Source organism: Convolutriloba macropyga, chromosome 12 (genome assembly GCF_964194025.1).
Source record: "Convolutriloba macropyga chromosome 12, txConMacr16.3, whole genome shotgun sequence".
Lineage (NCBI taxonomy): Eukaryota > Metazoa > Xenacoelomorpha > Acoela > Convolutidae > Convolutriloba > Convolutriloba macropyga.
Genome location: NC_134479.1, coordinates 18,840,427 through 18,867,463, shown reverse-complemented (window position 1 = coordinate 18,867,463; position 27,037 = coordinate 18,840,427). Strand labels below are relative to the sequence as shown.

General features: G+C 37.2%; 2 protein-coding genes across 4 annotated transcripts; both read right to left on the bottom strand.

Annotated features, from left to right (window-relative positions):
• Positions 1 to 4,438: 4,438 nt before the first annotated feature.
• On the bottom strand, positions 4,439 to 15,235 carry LOC142350351 (uncharacterized). Of its 3 annotated transcripts, none has more exons than XM_075402187.1 (10): positions 15,000 to 15,235; positions 14,597 to 14,693; positions 14,168 to 14,295; positions 9,306 to 9,453; positions 8,645 to 8,823; positions 8,177 to 8,353; positions 7,111 to 7,633; positions 6,922 to 7,022; positions 6,207 to 6,416; positions 4,439 to 5,596 (listed from the first exon to the last, which is right to left on the bottom strand). In XM_075402187.1, exons 1-10 carry the CDS (start codon positions 15,037 to 15,039, stop codon positions 5,310 to 5,312), a joined length of 1,890 nt encoding a protein of 629 aa, XP_075258302.1. In that variant the 5' UTR covers positions 15,040 to 15,235; the 3' UTR covers positions 4,439 to 5,309. The 3 variants fall into 3 exon arrangements, with proteins under 3 accessions (XP_075258302.1, XP_075258300.1, XP_075258303.1); XM_075402185.1 differs by having other exon boundaries at positions 6,922 to 7,031; positions 15,000 to 15,234; XM_075402188.1 differs by lacking the exons at positions 4,439 to 5,596; positions 6,922 to 7,022 and having other exon boundaries at positions 6,249 to 6,416.
• A 5,317-nt stretch (positions 15,236 to 20,552) lies between these two features.
• Positions 20,553 to 22,131, bottom strand: LOC142351030 (uncharacterized). Its single transcript, XM_075403090.1, has one exon. The coding sequence runs from the start codon at positions 21,798 to 21,800 to the stop codon at positions 20,679 to 20,681; it is 1,122 nt and encodes a 373-aa protein (XP_075259205.1). The 5' UTR covers positions 21,801 to 22,131; the 3' UTR covers positions 20,553 to 20,678.
• Between the last annotated feature and the right edge of the window lie 4,906 nt (positions 22,132 to 27,037).

Here is a 27,037-nt window from a genome sequence, read left to right as displayed (position 1 = left end):
AACGTGAATAATGAAAAACAAACGTCAAAAAAATTAAAATTTACACGTTTTGTCAAAAAAAAAAATGCTGAAATTCGTGATGGCGGGGGGGGGGGGGGGGCACAGTGGGGTGGTTGGCAACAGCGAGGTGGGAGGGGGAATAGTGGGGGTATCTTAACCTCTAAGAACCGCCCTTCGGACCATAAGTTTAAGTCTCCAAAACAGTTTGAGCTGAAACAGCTGAAAGGCTCTTAAAGCCCGCTGGGCGCTACCTGTTTATCCCATTTTTGAGGATGAAAAGTCAAAAGCGTCAGACCAAAAATCAGTCAAAAGTAAAAATTGCATGAAAAGAGCGACAGGACTATTGTAATTGCTACAAACTTCGTTTGAGAGCAATTAACTACAAACTTCGTTTGAGAGCAATTAAACACGGTAAAGCCGAATTTTGCTCATAAGACATGCGTTTACTTCAAACTTTGTTACCGTGCAATGAAAAAAAATACAAAGCATCATTCCTATGATTGAAAATTAGACAAGAAAAGTTTTAAGTGATGGATATTAAGCTAACTATTAACACCAAACGATTAGCATTCGCTCTTATGAACTTTGATAACCTAAGACACTATGCCTTAAAGACGATGCTTTATCGGTTTATCCCCGTTTCCTTCTATTTTGCTTTCTGACCATGACCGTATTCATTATCTGAATTTGATTAATCAAACTATTCAATTGAAACAGCAAGTGAGGCACGCGTGAAAATTTTGAACTGTTAAACACGAAAAACATGACCGAAAGGTAAACTGGAAAAAAGACCAATTAATAGCCGTTTGAATATTGAAAGCGGATGTCAGAAAACGAACCTAGCAGATTGCCGAGAAGTAGCCGCCATTGATTCCCATAACCTAGGTTGGGATTTAAGAACAGCAAAAAAAAACTTAATTTTACCCTATATTTTAAGTGCGCGCTCATTTGAATGACTTTTGATCACAAAAGAGATACTGCTGTTTCTTATTGAAAGGATACAGAGATTCGAATCATAACCAATAAGCACTACAGATGTTAACTAAGACATGATAACAAAGAGCTGGTACCGGGCATCTAAAAATGGGCTTCATGAATTGATCTCTTTTACAAATCTCATTTCGAGTTTAAACTGACACTATTCATTTTTGATTGCCTTGCTGGGCAACTGCTGTTCAAAGCCACTTAGAAGTAGAATGCGTTACAGTAGAATGCGCAAAAATGGAAGTAGTCAAGAGAAGTCAAATTATTGTTTGACGGAGTAAAAAATAAACATATAGCAGAACAGGTCCTGAAATTCAATCGAAAGATTTGCACTAACGTATTACCTACAAATTAATATTGTTTTATAGCAAAATCAAATTCAGACAGTCAACAAAACCCATGACCCTATATGCGCAACGATGACAAAAAAAAACTAAAACAAATTGAAGTGTTTGTCCAAGATCTACTTTTCTAAGAATTACTAATAATAACAATATTTTGCGCGAAAACTGATTTCATGCATCCCTGAAATGAGTACGCAATACGACAACCTTGCAGGAGTCAATTATAGAAAAGCAAAAAAGGTAAAAACTAAGCAAATCGATTAAATCAGACCCCTTTTGAAAGTCAGTTTCGCAAAGTAAAAAGACCACATAATTACAAGCCAAAAAAAACTAACAACAGCAAAGCATAAAACGTTTGAAGAAAAAAAAACGTCTTACAGTTTATGGTTTAAAAAAGACAGTAGAACTAAAAATGAAGGCAAGACTGGCAAATTCACTTTTCAGAGAAAAATGCAGAGTCAAAATCGGAATAAAATGTCAAAACTGGTATAAACTCAAGCAACTAACTAGGTTCAGTTGTTTTTCATTAGTTAAGGTATAAAACCTGAACTTAAGGAGACAAAATGATCAATCAAAAAAATCAATATACACCAAAAAAATCAATATTTACCAAAAAAATCAATAATTTAATAAATCTTCTCAAAGTAATCTTAGAAGTCACAGAAAGCAGCAGATATGGACTGAGACAATTATTCTGGTTAACTAAAGCCTTATTAGCAAAACCGATGAGACTTGTTATTAATGAGCATAAAGGTATTAGATAGCGAAAACTGAAACGCATACTAGCAAAATTCACAAACAATTTCTGAGAACAACTCGTGTCAAAGTCATGAAAACAACTAATGATAAACTCGAAACAATGAAAAAAGGGCTGAATTAGGCCACATTAGCAACCAATGAAACTGTTATTAATCACATTAAATGATAAAAATCCAATTTCTGCAAAAACTTAAAACTCACAAACACTATGAAAACCGTTAAAAGTTACAGAAAGCATAAGTTACAGACTCAAACAATCATTTCGATTAACGTATTTCTTTTCCCAGTAGTATCTTATGAGATCGTCCCTAATGAGATTAATTGACAAGACAACAAAAAACGGGTCTTTCCCATTATATCCCCCCATTATGGTACATTTGCCATTATAATGGGAAAGACCCCAAAAAACAACAAAAACTCTTAAAACTTCATTTAAAAAATGATAACAAATAGTGTCAAAGTCATGAGAACCAAAAAGTCATGAGAACAATTCTATCAACTCAAACTATCAAATAGTTTTAATAAATGCTCAGTAACAAGCAATGGCACCAGTCATTAGTGATACTTAGTGGTGAGACAAAAGTTTAATAAAATGGCAAAAACTAAATATTCATTATTTGATGACAATAAAATGTCAAAGTCATAAAAAGCATTAGCTGCTGTGGATGAATTTAAGCAATTCCAGATAGACGCAATAAGAACACTTATGCATCACATTATTAGCAATCAAGAGAAGAAACACTGAAAAGAGATGTCAAATTGAAGCATGTGAAAAAAAATTCTCGCAAAAACCGAAATTTGTTCAAACACCAGTTTCTTACACCACTTTTAACGTAGTTTGGAAAACAATCACACTTCAAGCCTCTCGTTTTCTTCTCTTCTTGTACTACTTTAGCGTGACTAAAATCACAATTTGACTTCTCACTGACGTGAAACAGCTCATGATCAGTTCTTGACAGCGCACCAATGCAATCCAAATGCTTTGGATTGTCAAAAGTGGAGGCTAAAGTAGCCAGTTGAGATGAGGGCGACTGTTAAACAAAGGAAGCCAGACTAGCGAGGAGCTCAGTCCCTTATGTTGGAACAGAGGAAAAACAGTATACACATTATATATTTCAAAAACATAGCTGGAAGATTGCCAGAAAATAGCCGCAATAACTTCGTAGATCTGCAGTCTCAAAAAACAGTAAAACAGATAGACCAAAAAATTCGTCTTCTCATTGAAGGCTGATATGTTATAATTTTAGAGTAAGGAGGTCATTTTTGAGAGAGGTAAGACACGCGTGACCAAAAACTTTATCGCGCAAATGAACAAAAAACTCGCTCCACTAAGAGCAAAAAACGACATCACGCACGCACTTCAGTTGAAATTGTATCAACGAATGAACAAAAAGCAGATTTGAAGTGGTTGTGACGTCAAATGGTCGTAACAAAAATCTTGACGACGAAATAAAAAAAACAAGAGAAGGCCAATAATAGCCCCAGCTATCGCTGTGCGGATATCAATAATCAAGTACCATAACCAAAAACATAGGACGGCTTGCTTTCGAACGCTAGAAGAGTGCCGCGGTTCAATTGTTGTCTCCTTTAGCAGCGACAATATTTTAAAAAGTGGTTTCAAAAGGTTGAAGTATAGCTTGACAGACCACTACAATGGCTATAAGTAGTAAACTACCACCAAACGCGTTTAGCTGCTCGAAATTGTAAACGAGAGAGCAATTTAGACCACTATCAGAGCCAACGGCGAAAAATCAAATCAAAAAGTCAAATCGATTGCAGCCAAATTGTAGCCACAAAAGCTGCAATTTCCCATTTCAAATTTTATTTGAAAAGTTAATTGGCTAACTTTGCAGGTCAGTAATAGGGTTGATTGGTTTTTTTAGCAATCCAGCCGCTTTGGCTGTACGCAGAATTTGAGGCCATATATTTAAATTTTGATTGAGCGGTGAAGTTGTAGGCAATTACACAAAAAACCTCAAAACTGTGGATTATACGCCCGCCTCAAATTGCAGCAGATGAAAATCCATTGCATATATTTTCCACCAATTACACACTGAGAAGACTCTATTCTCTGTTATATAGAGCACGACACCTTTTCGCAGTCAGTCTCTTAGATTTATACAATATGTTTGTGATTGAATCCGGTGTTGTATATTCTTAACACCTAAATAATTGAAGGTTATCTTAACTGTTTTATAGAGTCGGTTAGTCAGTCAGAGTTAGGTAAGACTACTTTGAGCGCAGAAATAAGTAGTTATAGACCTGTAAACGTTAAGGCTGTAAAAAGAGCCCAGATAGGGTCCGCCTTAAAATTACTGTGCTTACATAATGTAGTTACATGCAGAACTAAACCGTGGACAAAAATAAATTCATGCACTCATTCATAAATAAAATTAGTTTAATTCACCAAATTCTGAATTTACTTGTGCAATTTAAATTTGATGAACTAGTAATACCTCTTGGTTTGATACTCAATTTTCACCTAATTAATTAAAATCACTTTAACTCATCCTAGATATGATTGATGACTTTGCAGGTCGTACGTGACTTCAAACAGCATTATCCGAACAAGGTTTCTTGATCAAGAATTCCTGTAAACGTCGATTCATTGCGCTTTTGACTTTCAGAAATACGTCTTAGTCTTCGGACAAACAGTATTCTGAAATACGCTCTAGGAAACTCCAATATCTGAGCTGGGATGCCAGAATATAACTTGGTGCAATCCAGGTTTCGCATCCAACATTTAGGTCAAATCAGTTTCCATAAATTTCTCTTGAACTCGCCTGGAATCCTAGAAATCGACTTGCTTCTTTGGTCACTTAACATTGTCGCAAAACTCAATCGGCCTTTGACAACTTATCTGAAGTAAAATCCGCCTTAATCTTGAGATCTCGATTTCATTAGCTGCGTAATTTTGCGTCTAATTATCCGTAACTGTTTCGTTCGTAGCACTGACTCGAATTCTATTGGGCTTGTGAATAGCAGCTATATCAGGTGGCGATTTGATTCCCTGGTTAAATGTAACTGATCATCGGCAAAGAAAAGTAAAATCGAGACCAAGTTGATGATGTCATTTTTCCAGATTGGATTGGCTAGAGAAAAGTGGGCAAATAATTCCTCCGATTAATCCTTTGGAGACAATCATAACTTTCAAACGACGGCAATGAAAATCTAATCATACGGTAGTAGAAAAGAGTCAATTTTAGCAAACATTGGATTCCTCTATTTGAGACAAATCGGACATTTGTCTATCATAATTGCACATTTTGGGTGAAAGACGTGATTACACGACGCCCTCGTTGACAATATTTTACAAATTGGTTCTCCACAAACACCGCACATACATTGCTGCTTTGATCGATGAGATTCGGAGCCCACCACTGGGTTCAAAATTGACTCCTTGTCTGTTGAAGAATTTGATTGGATCCCTGTGCCTGTTTGAGGCGAAGAAACGGGTCTGTGTGCGTGTTTTATGTGTGACGCAACATGACTTAAATCTCCCGTAGAAGCTTGAAATTCATATTCGATACCCATTTATATGTCAAAAGTTGAAACTAGATTATGTCTTCAGATTTCAAATTTAACATGTGTGTGTGTGTGTGTGTGGGGGGGGGGGGGGGGGGGGGTTTAAGCGCTGGGAGGAATGGAGTCAACCGAAGGGTTAGAGTAGGGACGCCTGACGGGAGGGGTCCAAATCGCCAGGTGGAGCAGGGTTGACGGGGGAATGTTGGACAGGGGGGTTGACTGAGGGGGGGGGGGAGGGATCAAACTTTGAAGATTAAGAACAGTCCTTATCATGAAACTGTCTCCTCAAAAAATTTGTTGAACCTCATACTTAAAGTTGACGCCATACTACTAAGGCGTAAGGGTCTAATAGATCTGCTGCTGCTTAGCCAATTAATGCCAATTAATGACCTGTTTATCCCGTTTTTGGGGACGAAAAGTTAAAAGGAGGACGAAAAATGGCGTTGAGGACGAAAAATTGTTCAAGTATCAAAAAGTCCACAGAACTAATATAATTGCTACAAACTTTGTTTGGGAGCAATTAAAAAGCATAACTATCATAACATAACACGTTTTTTAATCAGAAAAAGGTTGCTTAATTTAAATGGGCATCACTTGTTGCCACTGTTTGATCCGAAAACAAAGAAGACAGCAACTTATGTCTGGTTATATTGTGACAAGCAGTGCCAGACGCTGTTGTGAAAATTGACTGGATGCTTTTATTGGCCGAAGACCCACCCCCTCCACCGGCTGTGCAAAAACCCAGAGGTAACGTCGCGTGATGTATGTGGTGAGATGTTGTGGCAACGTCAGCATGAGAAAATCCTGAAGTAGCAACAACATTTTAGATGATTAAGAACATTTTTCAGGTAGAAAAAGTCTCGGCTACAAAAATAAAAAATTCTTATTTATTTTAACTCTAAGAAAACAGCTGACGGAATCAAGTGATTCACCTAACACCTCCCCAAAAAATACCCAGCTCCGCGAAACCAAATGAACAACTATTCTACAAGTTCATTGATTTAATCTCACCAAAATATAAATAGACAAAAATAGCAACAAAATGCACGGAATTTAAAATATCATTACTTTCCCTATCGAGTTAACTACTCAAGCTACACCATTCTGTTAGAAAATTGTGAGCAGCGTTGGATCTTAGACATAGTGGTCATATAACTTACACCCCCTCACCGTTAATATACCATAATGGGGAACTATAAAGACCCGCTTTTTACTCTTACGATTTCAAATATCACATTCGTAGAAAACAGCGCTCGTTTAATACGACCAAGTTAGTTCATATGCATCAAGTTAACAAACAACTGTCTACCTGGGGGAACCAAAAGACCAGCTGGAATGCGATGCTGATGTTTACCGTGACATAGAATACTTCCAGTAGCCGCTCCAGGTGCCAACAATGGCTTTTCAGACCTGAAATATCTTGTAAACTAACGCTTATACACTTGTGTCAACAATTTGTTTATTTCTTTAAAAATACCAGCTCACAAACATATCCTACCGGTTCCAGACATTTGTGCAAACATTAGCAGGGTTCGAAGGCAGTAACGAATTTGAAGGTGAAGCTTCATCTTTACTTTGCGAATTTGCAGAAGCAACAACAGATGTTCCGTTTGATTTCGGAATCTGACTAATTAAATTATCCAAAAACTCTCCGAGGCACACAATAGGATCCCTGCCTTTCTCTGTTGTGACTGAAATATTTGGTAAAACCGGTAACTCCAATAACTGCGCATTGTTTTCCTGCAACGCTCTTAACTGATTTGTGTAAAATTTCAAAGTTTCTTTCGATAAAGACGATAATTCAGCGGCTAATTTGGTCCATTGTGTTTGACTGTCTTCGAACTTTTTCACAAATTCCTCCATAGATGGAGGTCGTTTTTCCATGATCATTGCAAATGTTTTTACGGCGTTATCAGCTTGAACCTGTTCGCATGAAATTGATTTGAGCGCGTAATTCTGTCTTCCTAGAACAATGCCGACCTCCAAGTCGCACATGCGTCTTTTGTATACTTTCTCTTGCTCTGAAAAGAAAATATACATAAACGATATTTAACAAAAAAAAGTTTTTTGTACCCATTCTGGGTTGATATTTAAAAAATGAGTTGAGTCAGCGGTTCGTAGTATTCTGACAATCTCTCAACGTGTTTTGATTTTATGATAAATTTTATATTAATATAAGCAGATATTTCTGGAACCACTGACCATGATGCAAAACCCTTGTATAATCTGTTAAATGTGTAGAGAAACGGAATATATTTTATCAAACAATACGGCGTTTTTTACCCCTTAGGCCACTTCTCAGCAGCCCTGGACAATATCAATCACCTATGCTTTCATTGCACAAATTAAGAAGCAGTAACTATAATAAATTGTTTTCAAGTAGACTATGAGCATAACCGTAATTAACCAAGCTACAGTAAAACACAACCCACTTGCTAGGTCATCAAAAGGTCCTTACGGTCCCAGTCGAATGATGCCAAGGAGCAGCACTAAGGTTGATGGGAGAATTTGTTCGTGAGAAGAGTAAAAATAATCAGGTAGATAAAAAAACTACAATTTTTAACCTTGATACTCGTAGCACGAGAAATCTCTCTCCAACACGGCAATCTCCCTCGACTGAAGTGCCCGCCTTAACTTGCCCAGGTTCTCTTCGCACACTTTGTGACTGGTCGATTCCATAACAGTACCGTCTTTGAAGCCCCTCAATTCCTTAGACAATGTTGATATCTTCATTTTGAGGCCTAAACATTTATAAAATTGCTCCTGTACAAGCCAAGAATCGTCCGGGATAAAAAAGCAAAATTTGAAAAAGTAGAGACAAAGTTTGCATCCTTCTCATTATATCCTCGCACCCATATTAGTCAAAATTAAAATTTGGGATCTATCGTTACACATTATTTGTAACTAGGGGTCATAAAAACAGTGGGGTGGGGGGGGGGGAACAGAAAAGATCCAAAATTTGGTTCTAGACTCGACTACCCATACGACAGAAATGAAAAACGAAGGATATATTTATCAGAAAAGTTGTTTGCCTTCAATCTCTGCCAGACTCCGCAGGAACTCGTCCTTGTATGACCTGATGAAATCTGTTTGCACACTTTTCTCCATCTTGTGCATGAATGAGCCTAACAGACTGAATTGACTGTTACTAAGAGCTCTACTGCCTCCACCCATAAATGGACTGAAGGGAAGTGTGTTGCCCATATTTGGTCTAAAACAAGTTCAAAAGCACAAATGTGGTAAGCAGTAACTTAATCAAGAGAGCGTATTAGAATAATAATAAACATCACAACAAAAGCAGAGAATTTATATCAAAAGCAGAAATAGGATCTTTTCCATTTGTGCTCCCCATCTTAGTGGGTGCATATTATTTGCACCCCCCAGAAGCACGTGCAATTTTTTTACATAATGATTTACCATTTGATGACACGTGCCCTTTAATTGGGGGGGAGCATAACGTACTGTGGGGTGGGGGCACAAACGGAAATGATCCCAGAAATACATATCTAAACGGCCAATTATTGCTAACTTTTACTGCTTCACTTGAACTTTGCCTTTCCATTCTATAGCCAAGCCAATATCGTTCCTAGATTTTTAAATTGAGCCCTATTAAAGTTTACACTATTTAAAAATAATTCAAATCAGTTATCAATTTCGAGACCGCTAAGGGCTTGAGGAAGTGACTATGCTAACCTGGTTTCCAAATTGAGAGTGGACTGTACACAAGAGTAGTCGTGGTAGAATCCAGCCGTCTCCTGGTACATTCGACAGCAGTACAAGTGATTCCCTCCCAATCCTCCATTGAAGCTCAGTGCATTAAGAGGAGTAGACTGGTTGTTTCCTACAATGAAAAATTGAAATATGGATTAATTCCATTTTTAGGAAGGGTTGTCTAAACCCATTTTTGAGTGTGAAAAAAGCATTATCATCGATGAAAATTTTCTAACGTTTCTCTCCATTTCCACTAAAAAATATTGAAAACCCTAAGCTTCAAAAATCTAAAAAGAACAGAACTCTGTTAGGTCTTTCCAATTGAAAAACTTATGCACTTTACATCGGATATTTCGAGTGCAAATAGTTACTTAAAAAAGCCAGGCTATCAGAGTTCCTTTCGAAAATCGGAGCTATCAAAGATGGGAAATTGCTCATAAATATCGTTAAATTCATGGATATTTTTTGAAGATGTAAATTCAAAATTAAAAAAAAACAACCCATTGCATTTTTCTTTAAAAAAAATACACGTATCAGTAAACAACGGGTAAAGCTAACGTCGGACGAATTGCTCTCAAACGACAGGCGGTGTAATTTAATTAAGAGGGGCTGTACAGTAGAGAACTTTAGGATCTTTTCCGTTTGTGCCCCCAGTACTTTATGCACCTTCAGTGAAAGAGCACGTGTCATAATATACTAAATCATTCTGTTAAAATATGGCTTTTGCGTCTGGGGGTTGCAAAAAATATGAGCCCATTAAACTGGGAAGAGTGTGGGTTCAAAAATCCGACGAGGGAGGAGCTCGAGGCAGCAAACCTCCAGGGAGCTGAAGAGAATCGCTTACTACTCAACAATCAGGCCTTATTCGACAAACGAGAATCTTACTATCATTTTTATTTTTGCAAACTATACTTAATTTCTCAATACAAGCATTTAGATCAAGCAAAACATCAAGAAGTCAAGCGTGAAAAATTCACTCAATTGAAATCGAAAGAATGTTCGAGAAGAAAACGGTCAAGCAAAAACTATGTGTAAGACAAACGCTTACAATAATTGCCTCAAACTTCGTTCGAGAGCAATTAACATTTTCAATGGCACGGCACTGCTTCAGGTCTTGTCATCAAAACTTGATTTAGTTTGTGTATGAATTTTCTGTTGTCCATTGTATCACTAGATCTCAGAGGTAACTTCATCCGAAAATAAAAATTTGGGATCTAATTTGTTCCCCCCACCCAGTGTTTTTAAAGCCCCCAGTTGCAATTTATATGTTCTTATATAACACGTTACTATGTAAAATAACACGTGCGCCTGGGGGCGTAAAAATACAAGCCCACTAAGCTTGGGGGGGGGGCAAACAGAATAGATCCAAAATTTGTTCTTAGAAACGACCGAGTGTTTCGGCTATTTCCGGTCTTGTCCGATCAGAGCACCGGTTTTCCGGTCTTGTCCGATCAGGGCACCGGTTTTCCGGTCTTTTCCGATCAGAGCACCGGTTTTCCGGTCTTGTCCCATCAGAGCACCGGTTTTCCGGTCTTGTCCGATCAGAGCACTTGACAAGATGGAACACGTGCCATTAAATAGTAAATCATTATGCATAAATATGTCACTTGCGTCTGGGGGTGGCAAAGAAAATGCGACTGTCTTCCGAATATAAAAATTTGTTCTTAGAAACGACCAAGTATTTCAGCTATTTATTGCTCTGATCGGACAAGACCGTTTTCCGGTACTTTTGGTTAGTTTACATTCAAATTTCAAAAAATTTTCCACAACCATTTATCAGTGCGTGAAAAACTGAAAACATTTTTGTTTAGAAACTTGAATATTTTTTAAATGCAGCGAACTTTGATCCCCCAATTTATGTCTATTGAGTCTTCCGATCTGTTGATCTAAAAAAGGAAGAAAACAAACTAGAACTTGTGACAGATCTAACTACCTGACCTCACCAGCGCCAATGGACGCACAAAGGAAGTCTTTCGGCTACTAAACAAGAACGGAAAAAGCTAGAAGTGAATTCACCTTCCGAAACTGCAGACTCGCAAACCAATTAGAGAAATATGTTGAATTCAGTAGACCTTACGGACTTGTTGTTGTTGTTGTTGGGGATTTACAGTTTTCACTGAGGGGATTTTCGTCGCAGTCGTCGTCTTAGAAAATTGTCCTATTATTTCTGCAGATCTGACAGTCACAGCATAGATGCCAGCTACAGATGTTAATTTCGTCGAATCGCTCGTTAACAAACTTCCACATGAAATTTAAAACTTAAGGCCTTTTTTCGTATTAAATTCAATGTATTTTTCTATTCGATTTGCTAGTCTGCATGTACGGAAAAAGAAATCATTTCTAGTCTTTTCAGTTCTGGTTTTCGGGAGCTTGAATAATTCATTTGTTCTCCCTTTTTCTGAATTTTGTTTCAGCATTGGTAAAAAGCTATCGTCTTCTGTCAATTTCGATAAAAGTAGAATGTCATTTAGTTGCATGAATATTGGTAGTGGTAGTATGTTAAGAAGTCTCAGTTGATTTGGATACGGCATGACTTTTTGTCCAAGGATCCATTTGACTACTTTCTTTTGAAATCTTTCAAGCTGTTGTAGCTCACCTCGGTTCGGATTTGTGCATGCAGAGCCATATAAGAGTACTGGCAAAATTAGTGACTTGTGGAGTCCGAGCTTGATCTCTTGTCTTACTTGAAGAGCTATGTTTCGTCAAAGTAGATAGAGTACTTTGTTCGCTTTTTTCAGTCGTTCTTCGATGTGTGTCTTCCACGTCAGGTCATGGGAAACATAGATGCCGAGATCTTTGATGACTTTGGATGACTCTAGTTTAGTGCCCATAAGCTCGTAATTTTGTGTTTGACCTCTTATGCTCAGCTTTGCACATTTGTCCATGGCTAATTTCATTTTATTTTCGTTTACCCACTGTTCAATACCATTGAGATCGTTTTGAACTTGCCAAAACGTTTTCTTCACTGCAAGAATTTTTAGGTCATCCGCGAAGATAAATGGGTCAGAGAAAACTAACACATCAGGTAGGTCATTGATGAATATGCAAAACAGGAGTGGTCCGAGAAGAGAACCTTGGGGTACCCCACTTGTTACATCTAAAGTTTCCGATCTTGTGTTGTCTACCCGAACGAATTGTTTCCTATTGTCTAAGTAGTCAATGATAATTTCTAATAGGCAACCTCCCACTCCAATATTTGAAACTTTTTGTACAAGCTCAAAATGCGGCACTTTGTCGAAAGCTTTGGAGATATCTGTGTAGAATGCTACTATTTCGGTGCTTCATTCGTTATCGAGTGCGTCGTGAATTGATTTCAAGAGGGATAGCATATTTGTATTAACTGAGCGTTTTTTAACAAATCCATGTTGGTGTTCTGTTAGGAATTTTTCGAAGTGAGCGTATAAAGCTGAACAAATGCATTTCTCAAAAACTTTACTGTCAATGTCTAAAAGAGAGACTGGTCGGTAATTTTCTACTTTCCGTCTGTCATCTTTTTTGTAGATTGGTGTCACAGCTGCAATTTTCCAGGAGTTTGGGATTTTTCTCAGTCGTTTTATCTGCTTGAAAAGTACATTTAAATTCTTACTTGTTTCGCGTGCTGTACGTTGGAAAAATGCAGGCGGTATGCCATTTGGGCCTCGCGACTTTGTTGCATCTAGCGAAAGAAGTATTTTGTAGATTGCTTTCTTTGAGATTTCGAAGTTTGTAATTTCAGGATTTCTCAATTTTACATCTTGTATACTGAAAGGAATTTTGGGTGAGAACACTGAGCGAAAGAACTCGTTCATCATGTTGACTTGCTCTTGCATTTTTGTGCTCTGTTGATTTTCTTTGATTAGTAATTTTGGAAGGCTGGGTGATTTTTTCAGGCTTTTCAAGTGTTTGAAGATTGTACCGGTATTTCTTGCACGCATGATTTTCTCCTGATATTCAATCCTGTCCAGTTCCGATGATTCTATCAATTGGTTTTCAAGTTTAAGAACTTCTTGTTTTCGATAACTAGTGGGCTTTTCGGATAAGAGTCGTTTCTGGGTTTGTAGTCTCTTCATGTTGTAAGAAGTGAAACTTGATATCCGGGGAGGTAGACTTTGTCGGTGTCTAGTTCTTTTGGGGACGTGGACCTCGAATATTTGATCCATGTACTGCTAAAATTCTTCGCACATGTTGTTTATGTTAGTGAAGCAAACTCGTTTGAAGGGTTCAGTACTTAAAATATTATTTATGCTTTCAAGAAGGACTCAAGAAGAGACTGATAAATCTGATGCGGGAGTTTGTCAATAAACGATTTTGTGATAAGAACGTCTGCACTTGGCAAACCTTTTGCGACTACCATGTATGCAGAAATAATTGGACTCTATTTTAACAACTGACGACTGGGCATAAATCATCCCTGCAGCAAACCCGCTGCGAATCCCCAACAACAACAACAACAACATCAACAACAACAGCAACAACAACAACAACAACAACAACAACAACAACAACAACAGAGGACTGAGATTTACAACCCGGAAAAGATCCGAATTGCAATTAGATGGCATGACACACTGGCGGCAACATAGATCCTGGATACCTATAAATAAATTTTGCATAAAAACAGAGGTCAAAAACAATTGAATAATATGTGCAATCCAACACATAGATAATTTTTACCACTTAGGTTATTACGTCCTCGAAACTGCTTCTCAACAACCCCAGATAAGAAAATTAAACAAACTAATTAATCGGGGAATAGAAGTAATATGTGCGGTGCATTTTGTCGTATCACCTACTTCCCCCTGTCCTTCGGCTCAGCGGGCATAAAATAAAGAACATGGTGGGGCAGAATAATGCATAGCAGTTACCTCCATCTCCCATGCCCATTGTAATGACACCATTGTTCGATTCTCCACCATTTCCACATGCATGTCCACCAGACGCAGAGGAGTGCGGTGGAGGTGCTACTGCTAAGGGCGGAATTTCAGTTGCCTCTGATCAATACCACTCTTTTCAAAAACGATTAAAACAATGGCATAACAAAATCAACCATGCATGGCACAGCCCCGCCCGATAACAGTGAAAAGTATAAATTTTTCACAAATATAGTCCACCGCTTACACTCGTTCATAACACCTATAATAAATTTAAAAGCTAAGATCTATATTCTCGACCACAGTGCGTTTATGATAGGAGGCCTTAAAAGGTATTCACTTATTAAGCCATGCCTCGAGGAAAAGCAGGTCCAAATAAACATAAAAGTCTTTTAAAGTTAAAATGAAAAGAGAAGCAATCCTATTTCGTGGTTACTACAATCCGGGGTCTCAACAATCGCCGAGTTTTGTGTAGGCATTCCTGATGCTGCAGAAGCTGACTCCAATGTTGCTATTCGCCCTGGTAGTTCTAATGCAGTTGTTTCCTACCCTAGATCTGTGCTGATTTCAGCCCTTCAGTAGTTTATGGGAATCCATTCTGATCTCCCCAGTTCCGGTTATGACCCCTCACAATTTACCATTTATAAATAACATGCAAAAAGTAACAAAAAATACAGCTCCTGCTATTAGGGGACGTAAAGTTTATGCACACTAAGATTGAGATGGTGGTGGGGGGGGGGGGCAAGACTTGACCCAGATGGACAAAATTAAAAACCAATACATAGGGAGAACATTCGGGTTTTGACTGGACAAGGGAAACAACTGCCTGTTGTAGCTACAGATTCACGATCCGACGCTGCCGACATGCTTCCATTTAAATAGGCTCACTATACACTGCTTACAAAATGCACGTGCAATATTCATACCGATTGTTGATATGTTATGGTACAGAAAAAATGCACTAAATGCTCCACCGTTTGACCTACGCACAGAGGACATTTGTTACTTCAGACAATAATGATTATGATATGACCTTCACATAGTAGTCAGTTAAATTAAAACCAAAAACAAGCTTCACAATTTCAAACCTACTTAGAATAGAGGGACCTTTTAATTGATATACCAACTTACGGCACATAATAGTTTTTGAATACAAAAACCGATCTTTTTCCTTTCCGTAGGTGCACCCCCAAGCTTTGTGGGTGAATATTATATGCGCCCCCAAGTGCACGTGCCATAGTTTTACAATGATTTACTATGTAATGGTTAGTGTGCTGGAGCTGCGGTTGCAAAACTTACTGAGGGAGCAAAAACGAACAAGATAAAAAAACACGAGTGCATATTACCGCGAGACGGGACCGTCAGATCCATTTTAGAAAATAGTTGAAAACTCCCTCATACGAGCAGTACCATCGAGGGTACCAATTGTGAACTTAAAAAAATTAGTTCCATAAAACGGAGTTAATTAAAACGGCATTAATAAACCAAAAAGCATTTGATCATTGAATCATTGTCAATTTAAAAATTTAAGGGTAGTCGCTCAACTCACGGAGAGTCAACTTGGATCTATTGTTTCGCTCCCACTTAGCTGCCCAGCTTAGCGGACTTCCTACCGTTGCGCCCCCAGACGCAACGCGCTATTTTTTTTCATAGTAACGTGCTATATAACAACACATAATTTCTAGCTGAGAGAATAAAAACGCCTGGTGCCAAAAAGAACAGCTCTGTCAATTCCTATAAACGCATCAAGTTTGAGTAGTCAACAGAAGCGAAGGTCATCATATGGAAAACAAAACACTCAATAATATTGGTATAAAAATACATCTCTAAAAGATTGAAGACAATGTGATTTAGAACCGACATCTAAAAACACATCAGCCTACCTTCTGCGACAATTGTTGCAGCGATGTTTTTTGATAATTGAGTTCAACGTGGTTTCGGAACTAACAGACCCATAGTTTTTCAGTCGGTGTTTCCTCTCCCATATATTAGTGGGCTCATATTATTTGCACACCTATGCACATGTGCTATTTTACCACATAAAGATTTGCTACATAGTAACACGTGCTCCATACCACGGGCTGCATACTGGACTGCTGGGAGACAACAATGGAAAAAAACTTTTGCGTAATAAAATGCGAGAAAGCAAAAATAATATTTTTGAAAGGAGTCGGTCTTTGAAAGGAGTCAGAACGACAAACATAGCTGGTAGTTTGACAGAAAATAGCTGTAATAGCTTATTACACCTGCAGTCTCAAAAAGATGGCGGAAAAATTACCAAATAAAATTCAGTTATTTTTACTATTGGCTGCGAGGTCATATTTTGATTTGAAAGAAATCGTTTAGCTTATGTGTCGATTCGATTAGCTACCCTCAAATAATTTTCAAATAGAGTGGCAGATACTCAGTTGACCTTATCTTCTTCAATTAAAGATAGCAAAAATCTCTTTGAGAGTGAGGAAATCATTTTCGAGAGGTAAGTCACCTGTGACCAAAATAACTCCAATGAACAAAAACTGCGATTCAACTAAAAAGAAAAATGACGTAGAAACCGCATCAACGAATGAACAAAAAACAGATTCTAAATGCGAGTGAGGTCCTATGTTCGCAATAAAATTGTTGACAAAATTAAAACAGCAAAACAAGTTGACTAGACAAAAAACTAGACCACCTATAAATAACAAGAATGGATTCAGAAAGCAATTTACAAAATCTATCAAAAACTCAAAAGTAAAAAATCAAAGTCAAACTGAGGCACTTGAACACAATAGAATAGAAAAGGCAAATTTTGCGCTTCCTTTTCTCACATTACTTTAATATTAGAGTGAAGACATTTGAAGCCACAAAAGCACTCGCTTTTTTATACAATTCATTGTTCAGCACAACAAACATCACAACTCTACTTCAAAAATTATCAAAATGGGTGAACAACAGGGCTTGAAAAAAACAACCGGAAGGATTACGACTCGAAGAGTCATTACACTCAAACAACTACTACTTAGTAAAACCACTCACGAAAAAAATATGAATATAAAAATCCATTATTTCTGTATACTATAAAGAAAAATCCTTTTAAGCCGAGTAATTAAATGGTCCAACACCACTATTCAAGTCATAAGAGGCTAGAAAACTTTCTAAATTTAGAGAAAAATCGACAAACAAATTGTGAGTTTAACTTTCTCGATCTTTTTTTTAATTTCACGACCAAAAAGGATGTATATCAACAAAACTGTAATCACTTGGGAAACTGAAACTCCTGAAATAATAAACGTCTTTTCAGTTTCCACCTAAGGCAGTACAAAAATTCCAAATTAGCAGAGAACTCATTTTTATCAGCAGAAACCTTCAAACCAAAATCAGAACAAGCCTAAAATTAGTACTACAAATTTTAACCAATATCCTTTTAGCTAAATTTTTAACCAATCGCTCTCTCTCTCTCTCTCTCCCTCTCTCTCTCTCTCACCAATATCTTAAAAACAGCAGAACAATTCTGGAAACAACTCAAACTTGCCATTGCCCAAAAACTAGTTTTTCAAATCGCTAGCTTCTGCAGGCAGAAAACATTCGAGCAGGAAAATAACAACCTTAGGTCAAGTAAAAGAAAAATTGGACGAAGTATAATACTCCGACAAAGGAAAATTCAATTAGTTTGTCGTTTAGTAGAAGTATCCATTAAAACGAAAAAAAACTTTATTCGTCACTAATAGGCAAGTCATAATAAGCTCACCAAATCTCCAATTTTGAAAGAAAAACAGAAAAAAATGTAAGAAAATGAAAATTCTAATGAAAAATAATCTCCAATTTTGAAAGAAAAACAGAAAAAAATGTAAGAAAATGAAAATTCTAATGAAAAATCTCAATATTTTATCCAATTTTGTAGAATAACAACGTCGAACCAAAAAACTGCACTCATAAAACAGATATTAAATGCTAAAAATCAGAACTAGAAGCTATAATAGTTTAGATGCCACAAAGCAGAACAATGAGTCAAAAATCTGCAAAAGAGTTGGAAAACATTCAAATTAGCGTAAAACTCCTCATATTATCAAAAAGGCTCAAAAGGCCATTCAAAAAGACTAACGAGTATTTTTTTAAATTCTACACTCTCAGACTATATAAAAATGAAACCAAAAAAATCTGAGAAAGTCGCACCTCAAACAAAAAATTTACTCATTAAGCGAATTTCACAATTCTGTTTCAAAAGAACATGAACAAAATGATCACTTTTTTCTACGCTCTTCTAAATTTGTTCCCTTCAATCCCTGAACTTCAGGTTTTTTGCTCACTCCTTAAAAAACCGAAAACCCCAACGCCTCTTTGAATCATTAAGACAGCTTCCCATTACCCTTCAAATTCTATAAATTGCAAAAACCAATAGCAGGCCAATTGTAACTCGTAGCTTCTGAAAACTAAAAAAAATCTTATTGTGACGCTTTAGTTGAACACAGATTCCAGTTAAGCTCCTTTATCAAATTTTGAGATAAATTTTCTCGGTTGAAATTCTGGGATTTTCCTAAATAAATATGTTCAGCAATCACTTATTTCTTATTAATATTGTTTTGGACTCAATGAAATAAACAAAGAATATACACCACGAAGCTTTGAAGCACGTCAAGTTCAGGAGTTAACGATTCCACAGTTGAAGATATTCATCTAATTGACCTCGAATAACAAACGTAAGCCTCTATGAAGACTTACCGTTAGAAAAACACATTCAAAAACTGATGAAGTCAAAAGTTTTTGTCGGCGTATCGGAAATAATAAAATTTGAAGAGATTCGACCTTATCAAACCTGCTATACTGAATTATTACGAATTAAAACGATTAGCTTGCGCAATGAAGGCCTACTGTGTTACTTCACTTTATTTGGTAAGGCCTACTCAAAAATGATCTCAAATTTTAACCAATATCCTTTTAGCTAAATTTTTAACCAATCGCTCTCTCTCTCTCCCTCTCTCACCAAAATCTTAAAAACAGCAGAACAATTCTGGAAACAACTCAAACTTGCCATTGCCCAAAAACTAGTTTTTCAAATCGCTAGCTTCTGCAGGCAGAAAACATTCGAGCAGGAAAATAACAACCTTAGGTCAAGTAAAAGAAAAATTGGACGAAGTATAATACTCCGACAAAGGAAAATTCAATTAGTTTGTCGTTAAGTAGAAGTATCCATTAAAACGAAAAAACTTTATTCGTCACTAATAGGCAAGTCATAATAAGCTCACCAAATCTCCAATTTTGAAAGAAAAACAGAAAATGTAAGAAAATGAAAATTCTAATGAAAAATAATCTCCAATTTTGAAAGAAAAACAGAAAAAAATGTAAGAAATTAAAAATTCTAATGAAAAATCTCAATATTTTATCCAATTTTGTAGAATAACAACGTCGAACCAAAAAACTGCACTCATAAAACAGATATTAAATGCTAAAAATCAGAACTAGAAGCTATAATAGTTTAGATGCCACAAAGCAGAACAATGAGTCAAAAATCTGCAAAAGAGTTGGAAAACATTCAAATTAGCGTAAAACTCCTCATATTATCAAAAAGGCTCAAAAGGCCATTCAAAAAGACTAACGAGTATTTTTTTAAATTCTACACTCTCAGACTATATAAAAATGAAACCAAAAAAATCTGAGAAAGTCGCACCTCAAACAAAAAATTTACTCATTAAGCGAATTTCACAATTCTGTTTCAAAAGAACATGAACAAAATGATCACTTTTTTCTACGCTCTTCTAAATTTGTTCCCTTCAATCCCTGAACTTCAGGTTTTTTGCTCACTCCCTAAAAAACCGAAAACCCCAACACCTCTTTGAATCATTAAGACAGCTTCCCATTACCCTTCAAATTCTATAAATTGCAAAAACCAATAGCAGGCCAATTGTAACTCGTAGCTTCTGAAAACTAAAAAAAATCTTATTGTGACGCTTTAGTTGAACACAGATTCCAGTTAAGCTCCTTTATCAAATTTTGAGATGAATTTTCTCGGTTGAAATTCTGGGATTTTCCTAAATAAATATGTTCAGCAATCACTTATTTCTTATTAATATTGTTTTGGATTCAATGAAATAAACAAAGAATATACACCACGAAGCTTTGAAGCACGTCAAGTTCAGGAGTTAACGATTCCACAGTTGAAGATACTCATCTAATTGACCTCGAATAACAAACGTAAGCCTCTATGAAGACTTACCGTTAGAAAAACACATTCAAAAACTGATGAAGTCAAAAGTTTTTGTCGGCGTATCGGAAATAATAAAATTTGAAGAGATTCGACCTTATCAAACCTGCTATACTGAATTATTACGAATTAAAACGATTAGCTTGCGCAACGAGGGCCTACTGTGTTACTTCACTTTATTTGGTAAGGCCTACTCAAAAATGATCTCAAACTACTTCAATTCGGATCAAACTTAGTTAAGGCACTTGGTGAAAAGTAACACTAATTCAATCAGCATTTTAGTTAAAAAAATGTTCTCAGTTTCCAATCAGGACATACATTTAACAATCATCCCAGAAGAACTCGTCTCAAATGCATCGGAGACGCGCCCATGACAGGTTCGGAATCGGAGCTACTAGTAGATTCCGCTTCCGGATATTCACAACTCGGCGAACAGAGATAAATCAAAAACGGTACTCTAAATCGTCCACAAAAATCAACAAACTTTACATGTTCAACGCAAGACGTGAAATACACTCCACTACAAGCTGGATTGATACACCGTTGCGATGTTTTCAGATATTGCAAGAGGGTCTTTGGCAAATCATCATGATTGAAAATCAACCGATTATTGACAACATATCTACTAGAAAGCTCTTTCAAGGACGGTACGTGGTACATGTTCATGGTTCTGACGAAACGGTCAACTAAAGGATTCCCCCTCAAACTCAATTCTTCCAAATTTTCCAATTTGATCAATGACTGTGGTAGCACTTTCAAGCGGTTTCCATGAAGCATTAACGATTTGAGCTGGTCCAAATTTGTCAAAGTGTCTGGAATCGTCCCCAGTTGGTTGTCATTGACTATCAACTTATTCAACTGGTGCATTGACCCGACAGATTCCGGTAGCTCCATCAGTTTGTTTCCTCCAAGGTACAAGTCCTTAAGATTTCTTAATCTGTCAATGCACGATGGCAGTGATTTGATTAAGTTCGCCCCCATGTGTAAGTGGACCAAGTTTTCAAGCATTAAAACCCACCAAGAGATTACCGTAAACTTGTTATTAGACAGCACCAAATGCGTTATTCTCGACGAAGAAACTGCATTTCCAACTTCGTCGGTGAAACTTAACGATAGTTCGCAAAGCAAATTGGAACCCAGATCAACGTATCTCAAATTCGGTAGCTGGAACAGTTCCTTTGGAAGAGTTCTGATTTGATTTTTGGACAAGTCAAGCCTCTTCAGTGCCGTACACAAAAGAATCTGTGACGGTATCTGTTCAATTTGGTTCTTGGACGCGACCAGTATGTTCAAACGATCTCGGTTCTCGTCATTGTAAGCTTCCTCGGGAAATTCTACCAACTCATGACTTGACAAAGTCAGCGATTGCTCCCATCCTCGATCAGAACTTTCTCTGCTATTGGCTGTAACGTATTCGTCTATTGTAAACTCGAAGGCCGAGAAAGTCATTAAATTATGCAGATTTTAACAGCTGGTTGACAAAATTATGTAACACAATTTTGCTAGTCAGACCTAGACAAAGGCCAATTGCAAGGGGCTAAATCAGTGTAGAAACTGATAACGCAACTAAGTTGAGTTTGGAAAATACCACAAATTTCACATTGCTGATGCTTGCTCGACAAATTCAACTGCCAACCAAAATGGTGGGCGAAACATTTAGCTTTTGGTAGTTAAATATTCTTGAGATTAAATTACGCTCGACTAAATGTACTTACGTAAACCTTGAGTACTGTTCAGCTAGGTCAACACAGATTGTGGCAATGACTGAACACAAAATCTCATGACTGTGAATTGTTCAACAGAAAGCCCACTGTAAATCCTTACATCAAACACGCCTTAGTACAATAATAATTCAGGGGTCACAGAATCCTGGATCTTGCCTGCGGTCTTTGGCGAAAACGTGCACCGTTTATCGTTTATGGTAAAACAGTAAGCACGTAAATGTTATTAAGTCAAACAGCTTTTAAGTCTTGAAACACAGCTGTTTATTTTTGTGAGTTTAAACAACTGCGACTATGCTTTATTAGAACAGCCAAATCACCTTTCAAAAGTATTAGTAGACAAACGAAAAGAAACAGCAGAAACAAGTCAAAATGCCGCATTTGAAAAAAATTTGCTCTCAAAAACAAAAAATCTGTTTGAACACCCTTTTCTCAATTGACATTGAAGCAGTTTGAAACAATTTCACACGTTATAACTACTCAATTTTCGCAGCTAGTCCGTCAGAGAAACGCTATACAGCAGTAAAAATGGCAATCAAAACTCAAAATACAAAACGCTATACAAAACTCAAAATACAAATTTATATAGTTTTTTCAGTAAAAATTTTGATGTATAAAAACTTCAACTTTAAACAGTGACCAAGAAAAGCTATTGCCAAAAGCCTACAGACTAACATTATGATGTTGAAACCTTACTATGTTCCAGCAGTATCAACTTATTGCTAGAACTCACAAATTTGCGGGCATACGCGGTGGTGTAGCTATTTTGAAAAAAAAACTATTTTCTATTCCTGGCCAGCGAAAGAGCTCAAATTCTGTGCCACTGTTATCTATTCAATCTTCAGCTGCCTTGTCCATTCTCACTTTATCTTCCTCCTAACAATAGCAGATGCTGGATGCAAATCGACAAAAGATTCTGACCTCAACTTTTACTTCAGCAAAACGGGCTCAATATTTGAAAATTAAATTTATTCCAGACGACTTCGACTTGACGAATGCCAAATTGAGTACCATGAATAATTCGGATCTATTCTGTTTAGCCCCCAGTAACGTGTTATATAACAACAAATAATTTGTAAGTGGGGGTCATAAAAACACACTGGGGGGGGGGGGGGCAGAAAAGATCCAAAAATTCGATTAAAATTGAGAATGATATCTTGGAATGTTTTTGAACTTCCACATGTCTCCAGTAGTAGTAGTAGTAGTGGTAGTAGTAGTTCAGGCTTCTGGGTACACATCCACGGGTTACTGACCCGTAAAAGTTTAAATTTAGCACAAGTTTTGATGACTAGAGTTTGAGTTTAGACATTGTAGTAGTAATAGTAGTAGTTCAGGCTTCTGCAATGCACGGGTTGAAGCACCCTTATTGATCGTTATAAATGAGATAGTTTCGAAATAGGGTTTTAGTTTTTGCACGGTCAGCAAATTCTCCAAGTGCGCATGTCAATTTCGTTAAAACTTCTAAATAAGAATTTCCAATAAATGTCGCTGATCCGATATTTTATATTTTGTTGTCTGTAAGGTCTGTGTGTTTGTTGACAATATTATAGAGATAGGCTGTTCTCGACCAGAAATTTTTGAATAATCGCTTTTTCGTAAGTTTGATTTCACATTTCGCGCCTTGTCTCAACCGATTATTGTTGTTGAAATAAATATACTTTTCTATGACAATGTTCTATTTATTGTTTATGAGATCACACAGTAGTAATAAGCTGTGAAGTTTGAAGTAAAAAGATAGAGGTAGAATTTTCAGTTTGATTAAACGTTCCTTATATGTGAGAGAAGAACCTATTATCCATTTCGTCGCACTTTTTGGATTCTTTCGATGAGCACTAGATCGCATTTAGACGGATACCACATTTGACAGGCGTAGGATATAATTGGTACAATGTAACCCTTGTATGCGTTTAATTTAACTTGAGGGAGAGTTCTGTGGTGAAGATGTCTTCTGAGGAACCAAAGTGCTTTAAGAGTTTTGGAGGCCCGTGTGCTTGCTTTTTGATGCAAAATGAGGTTATCACAAACTTGTATTCCGAGATCTTTTTGATGAGACGAGATGTTGATAGTTTTTTTATTGTAAAGAGCGACTTTTTCTTGAAACAAAGGATCTTGCATTTGTTTTTATGGAGGCGCATTTCGTTGTTTTGCACCCTTCATTTAGTTTCTGGAGATCAATTTGAAGTTCATGTTTGTTATTAGGGAGCAATTTGTAATCATCTGCATAACCCTAGGTTTTACTGTATTCGATTTTTTGTGGTAAATCAGTTATGTAGACGAGAAATTGTAGTGGCCCCGGGATTGAACCTTGCGGTACGCCGCTAGTGACGTCACGAAGGCTCGACTTTGAGGTTCCAATGCGAACAAGTTTTTTTCTGTCGTCGCAGTAGTTGGCTATTAATCCGAACGCTTTTCCCCCGATCCCTGATTCCGACAGTTTTGCAACAACGCTGTGGTGGGCTACTGTATCAAACGCTTTCTGGAAATCTAGGCAGAAAACGAAAAGTTCATCATGTGCAATTGAGTCGACTTCTTTGTACAGTTGGTCTAGAAAACATAACATTTGAATAATTGCTGAACGTTGAGGCCGCAACATTGGGCTGACATTGGGCGAACATTGGGCTGCAGTATCCACAGAGGCATAAATTTGAAAAAAAGTGAATTAAGTAATGCCCCTCCACAACACTAGGTGAATATTGGCTTGTCCGGGGCCCTACCATCACAACGTCTTCATAAAGCATTTCGTATTGTTTAAATCTATCACTAAAATGATTACATATATAAATATCAGCTGAGGAAGTAAAACAAGAGACAGCATTAGAAAACAAACAATTGTGAGAGAACTTCCAGTCGTATGATTGCGCTACAAATTAATTGATTAACAACAGAGAAGGAACAATATTGTAAAAATTATTCATGCTCACTAAAACGCTACAGAAATAAGTTCTTCTTTTGCGAAACAAGATTTTGAGTTCATTGGCCGGATTAGTAACTGCAACTGCTTACACATATCAAGCATTATAAACAGATGATGAGTGGAGCGAGGAATAATAAACGGTCTATCATGAAGAGAGCAGTCTTCGCCAACAAAAATATATTCGTAGACTCCATTGGAAGACCTTGTCATTTCGTTCGCTGTCTTCACACTGCATAGTACAGATAACAATTATTGTTCGTCATCCGAAGCGATAGTTGCAAGTTGACTTGCACACTGCTACTAATGCCCTTATTTGCTGCACTTCAGACAAGAGCTTCGTCGTTCTGTGGACTTTGTGAAATTCTTCCACACCACAAAACCCACATTTACGATTTGAAGCTTTTTAAGTTAGAGCTGTTCTTTTTTTAAAAGCAACAAAAATACCGACGGGTGCACTAGATGTCGATGGCAGAGTGTCTTAGTTGGCATTAAATGAGCGGGAAAAATTTGCAGATCTTTCGATTGCATTGGCGAGTGAAATGCTTTCTTAAGCGAAGCTTCCATGTCCGCCAATTCCAAAAGTCTTTCTTGTTTTTCATGAGATTTAAAACCAGACAGTAAACCGTCAGAAACAATTATGTCCTTGTGTTACTGCACAGTAAGGTCTGCGCATTCACACTGCTCAATAGGAATCCGCAATTGCTGGAAAAACGTCGTTAAGCACTCATAATCATGCTGATTGCACGAAAAGACTTGACGACTGGTGTTTATAATTTTTGAATGCTCTTGATTTGATTATCCAGGATACCGATTGTGTCGTGGAATAAAGTTGCTCCCGAGAGATCTTTGAAGAGTCCAGGCCCTGCGTATTATCTCATAAATGTCAAACTATGAGATTCTTCCATCATTCCAGTGATTGTCAGACCATCGTCAAAGCATTGCTCCCACCAAGACAATTGCTCTTGGGTTGGCTTCTTCGGAAGATCAGGAGGTCGAAACTTCATGACAAACAATGAATAATATTGGCGTCTTGCTCAGATGAAACACAGTTTTTTGCAAGCTTTTATTCAGCATCTGAAACCCAAACAGAAAAATATTAATCATTATATGGAACATGTGATTACGATACAACAAAATGTACTCAATTATCATTACATCTTGAATACAATCTGTTTCTGTTGCTATTGTTAATTGTGAAATTTTGAAATGGTGTCTTTTTTATAATTTACAAGCATTTCATACGTTCTGTTCTTAGGGTTTACTGCACTGCCACCCTCTTAAAAAACGTTGCACTCACACAGGACCTTGATTTCAATAGATCCATTTTTGAAAGTAAATAGTCTTCTGCTTTTTCCATTCCGTATTTATCAGAAATGTTCCTAATTTTCTCGTCCTCCATAATTTTCTCTGACTGAAAGATAAATTTGAAAAGGTCCTCCCAACCACCCTTGTCTGAAAGACACAGCAGCGATAAAGTTTTAAATGACTCGGAAATATAGAGTTTTTCGCCCCTGAGACAGGGGCAGAATCTCAGGAGATTTTGGAGGACAACTGAAAGTGCTAAGTGCATTTACTGCTTCCAGCCTCCTCTGGATGAAATTTCTTGACGTCGCTTCGGTTATCACCCTACTTCTATTTTTCTGATATCTTCTTTAGCATTCTCCAGTTCCCGAGGTAAACACCCCCGCTAATCTACTAGAGCGACACATTCCCTTAGTTTGGCTACTTCTTGGTTAGTAGCCTCCTCCAACTCCCCACTCAACATTTCAACCTGCCTCCTGAAGGAGAGTCACCCAGATTCCCAGCGTTTAGTAGTAACGTTTTTGCCATCAGAAGTTGCTCAGGTAATCATTCGCTTTTTGTTTCTAACTGTCGAAGCTCCTCTACGAGCCGAGCTTGAGCAGATCCCAGCCTTTCGCTGTATTTTATTCTTGTTTGTTGCCCTTCAATTTTGCATGCAGCTCAATGAGCTCCATCACACTGATCGGAGCTCTGTTCACATAATAGTGGCTTAAAGCTACATCAATCGCACCACATATCTCTCATTTAAC

What these genes read in the sequence shown, in the direction of transcription:
- LOC142351030 (XM_075403090.1), bottom strand. Translation starts at nt 21,800, where the DNA reads ATGACTTTCTCGGCCTTCGAGTTTACAATAGACGAATACGTTACAGCC.
- LOC142350351 (XM_075402185.1), bottom strand. Translation starts at nt 15,039, where the DNA reads ATGTCGGCAGCGTCGGATCGTGAATCTGTAGCTACAACAG. An exon ending in CTCGTGCTACGAGTATCAAG is followed by an intron (nt 7,634 to 8,176) that starts GTTAAAAATTGT and finishes TTTTCTTTTCAG; the next exon opens with AGCAAGAGAAAGTATACAAA. An exon ending in GGATCAAACAGTGGCAACAA is followed by an intron (nt 5,597 to 6,206) that starts GTGATGCCCATT and finishes ATGAATTTCAAG; the next exon opens with CTTCTACGGGAGATTTAAGT.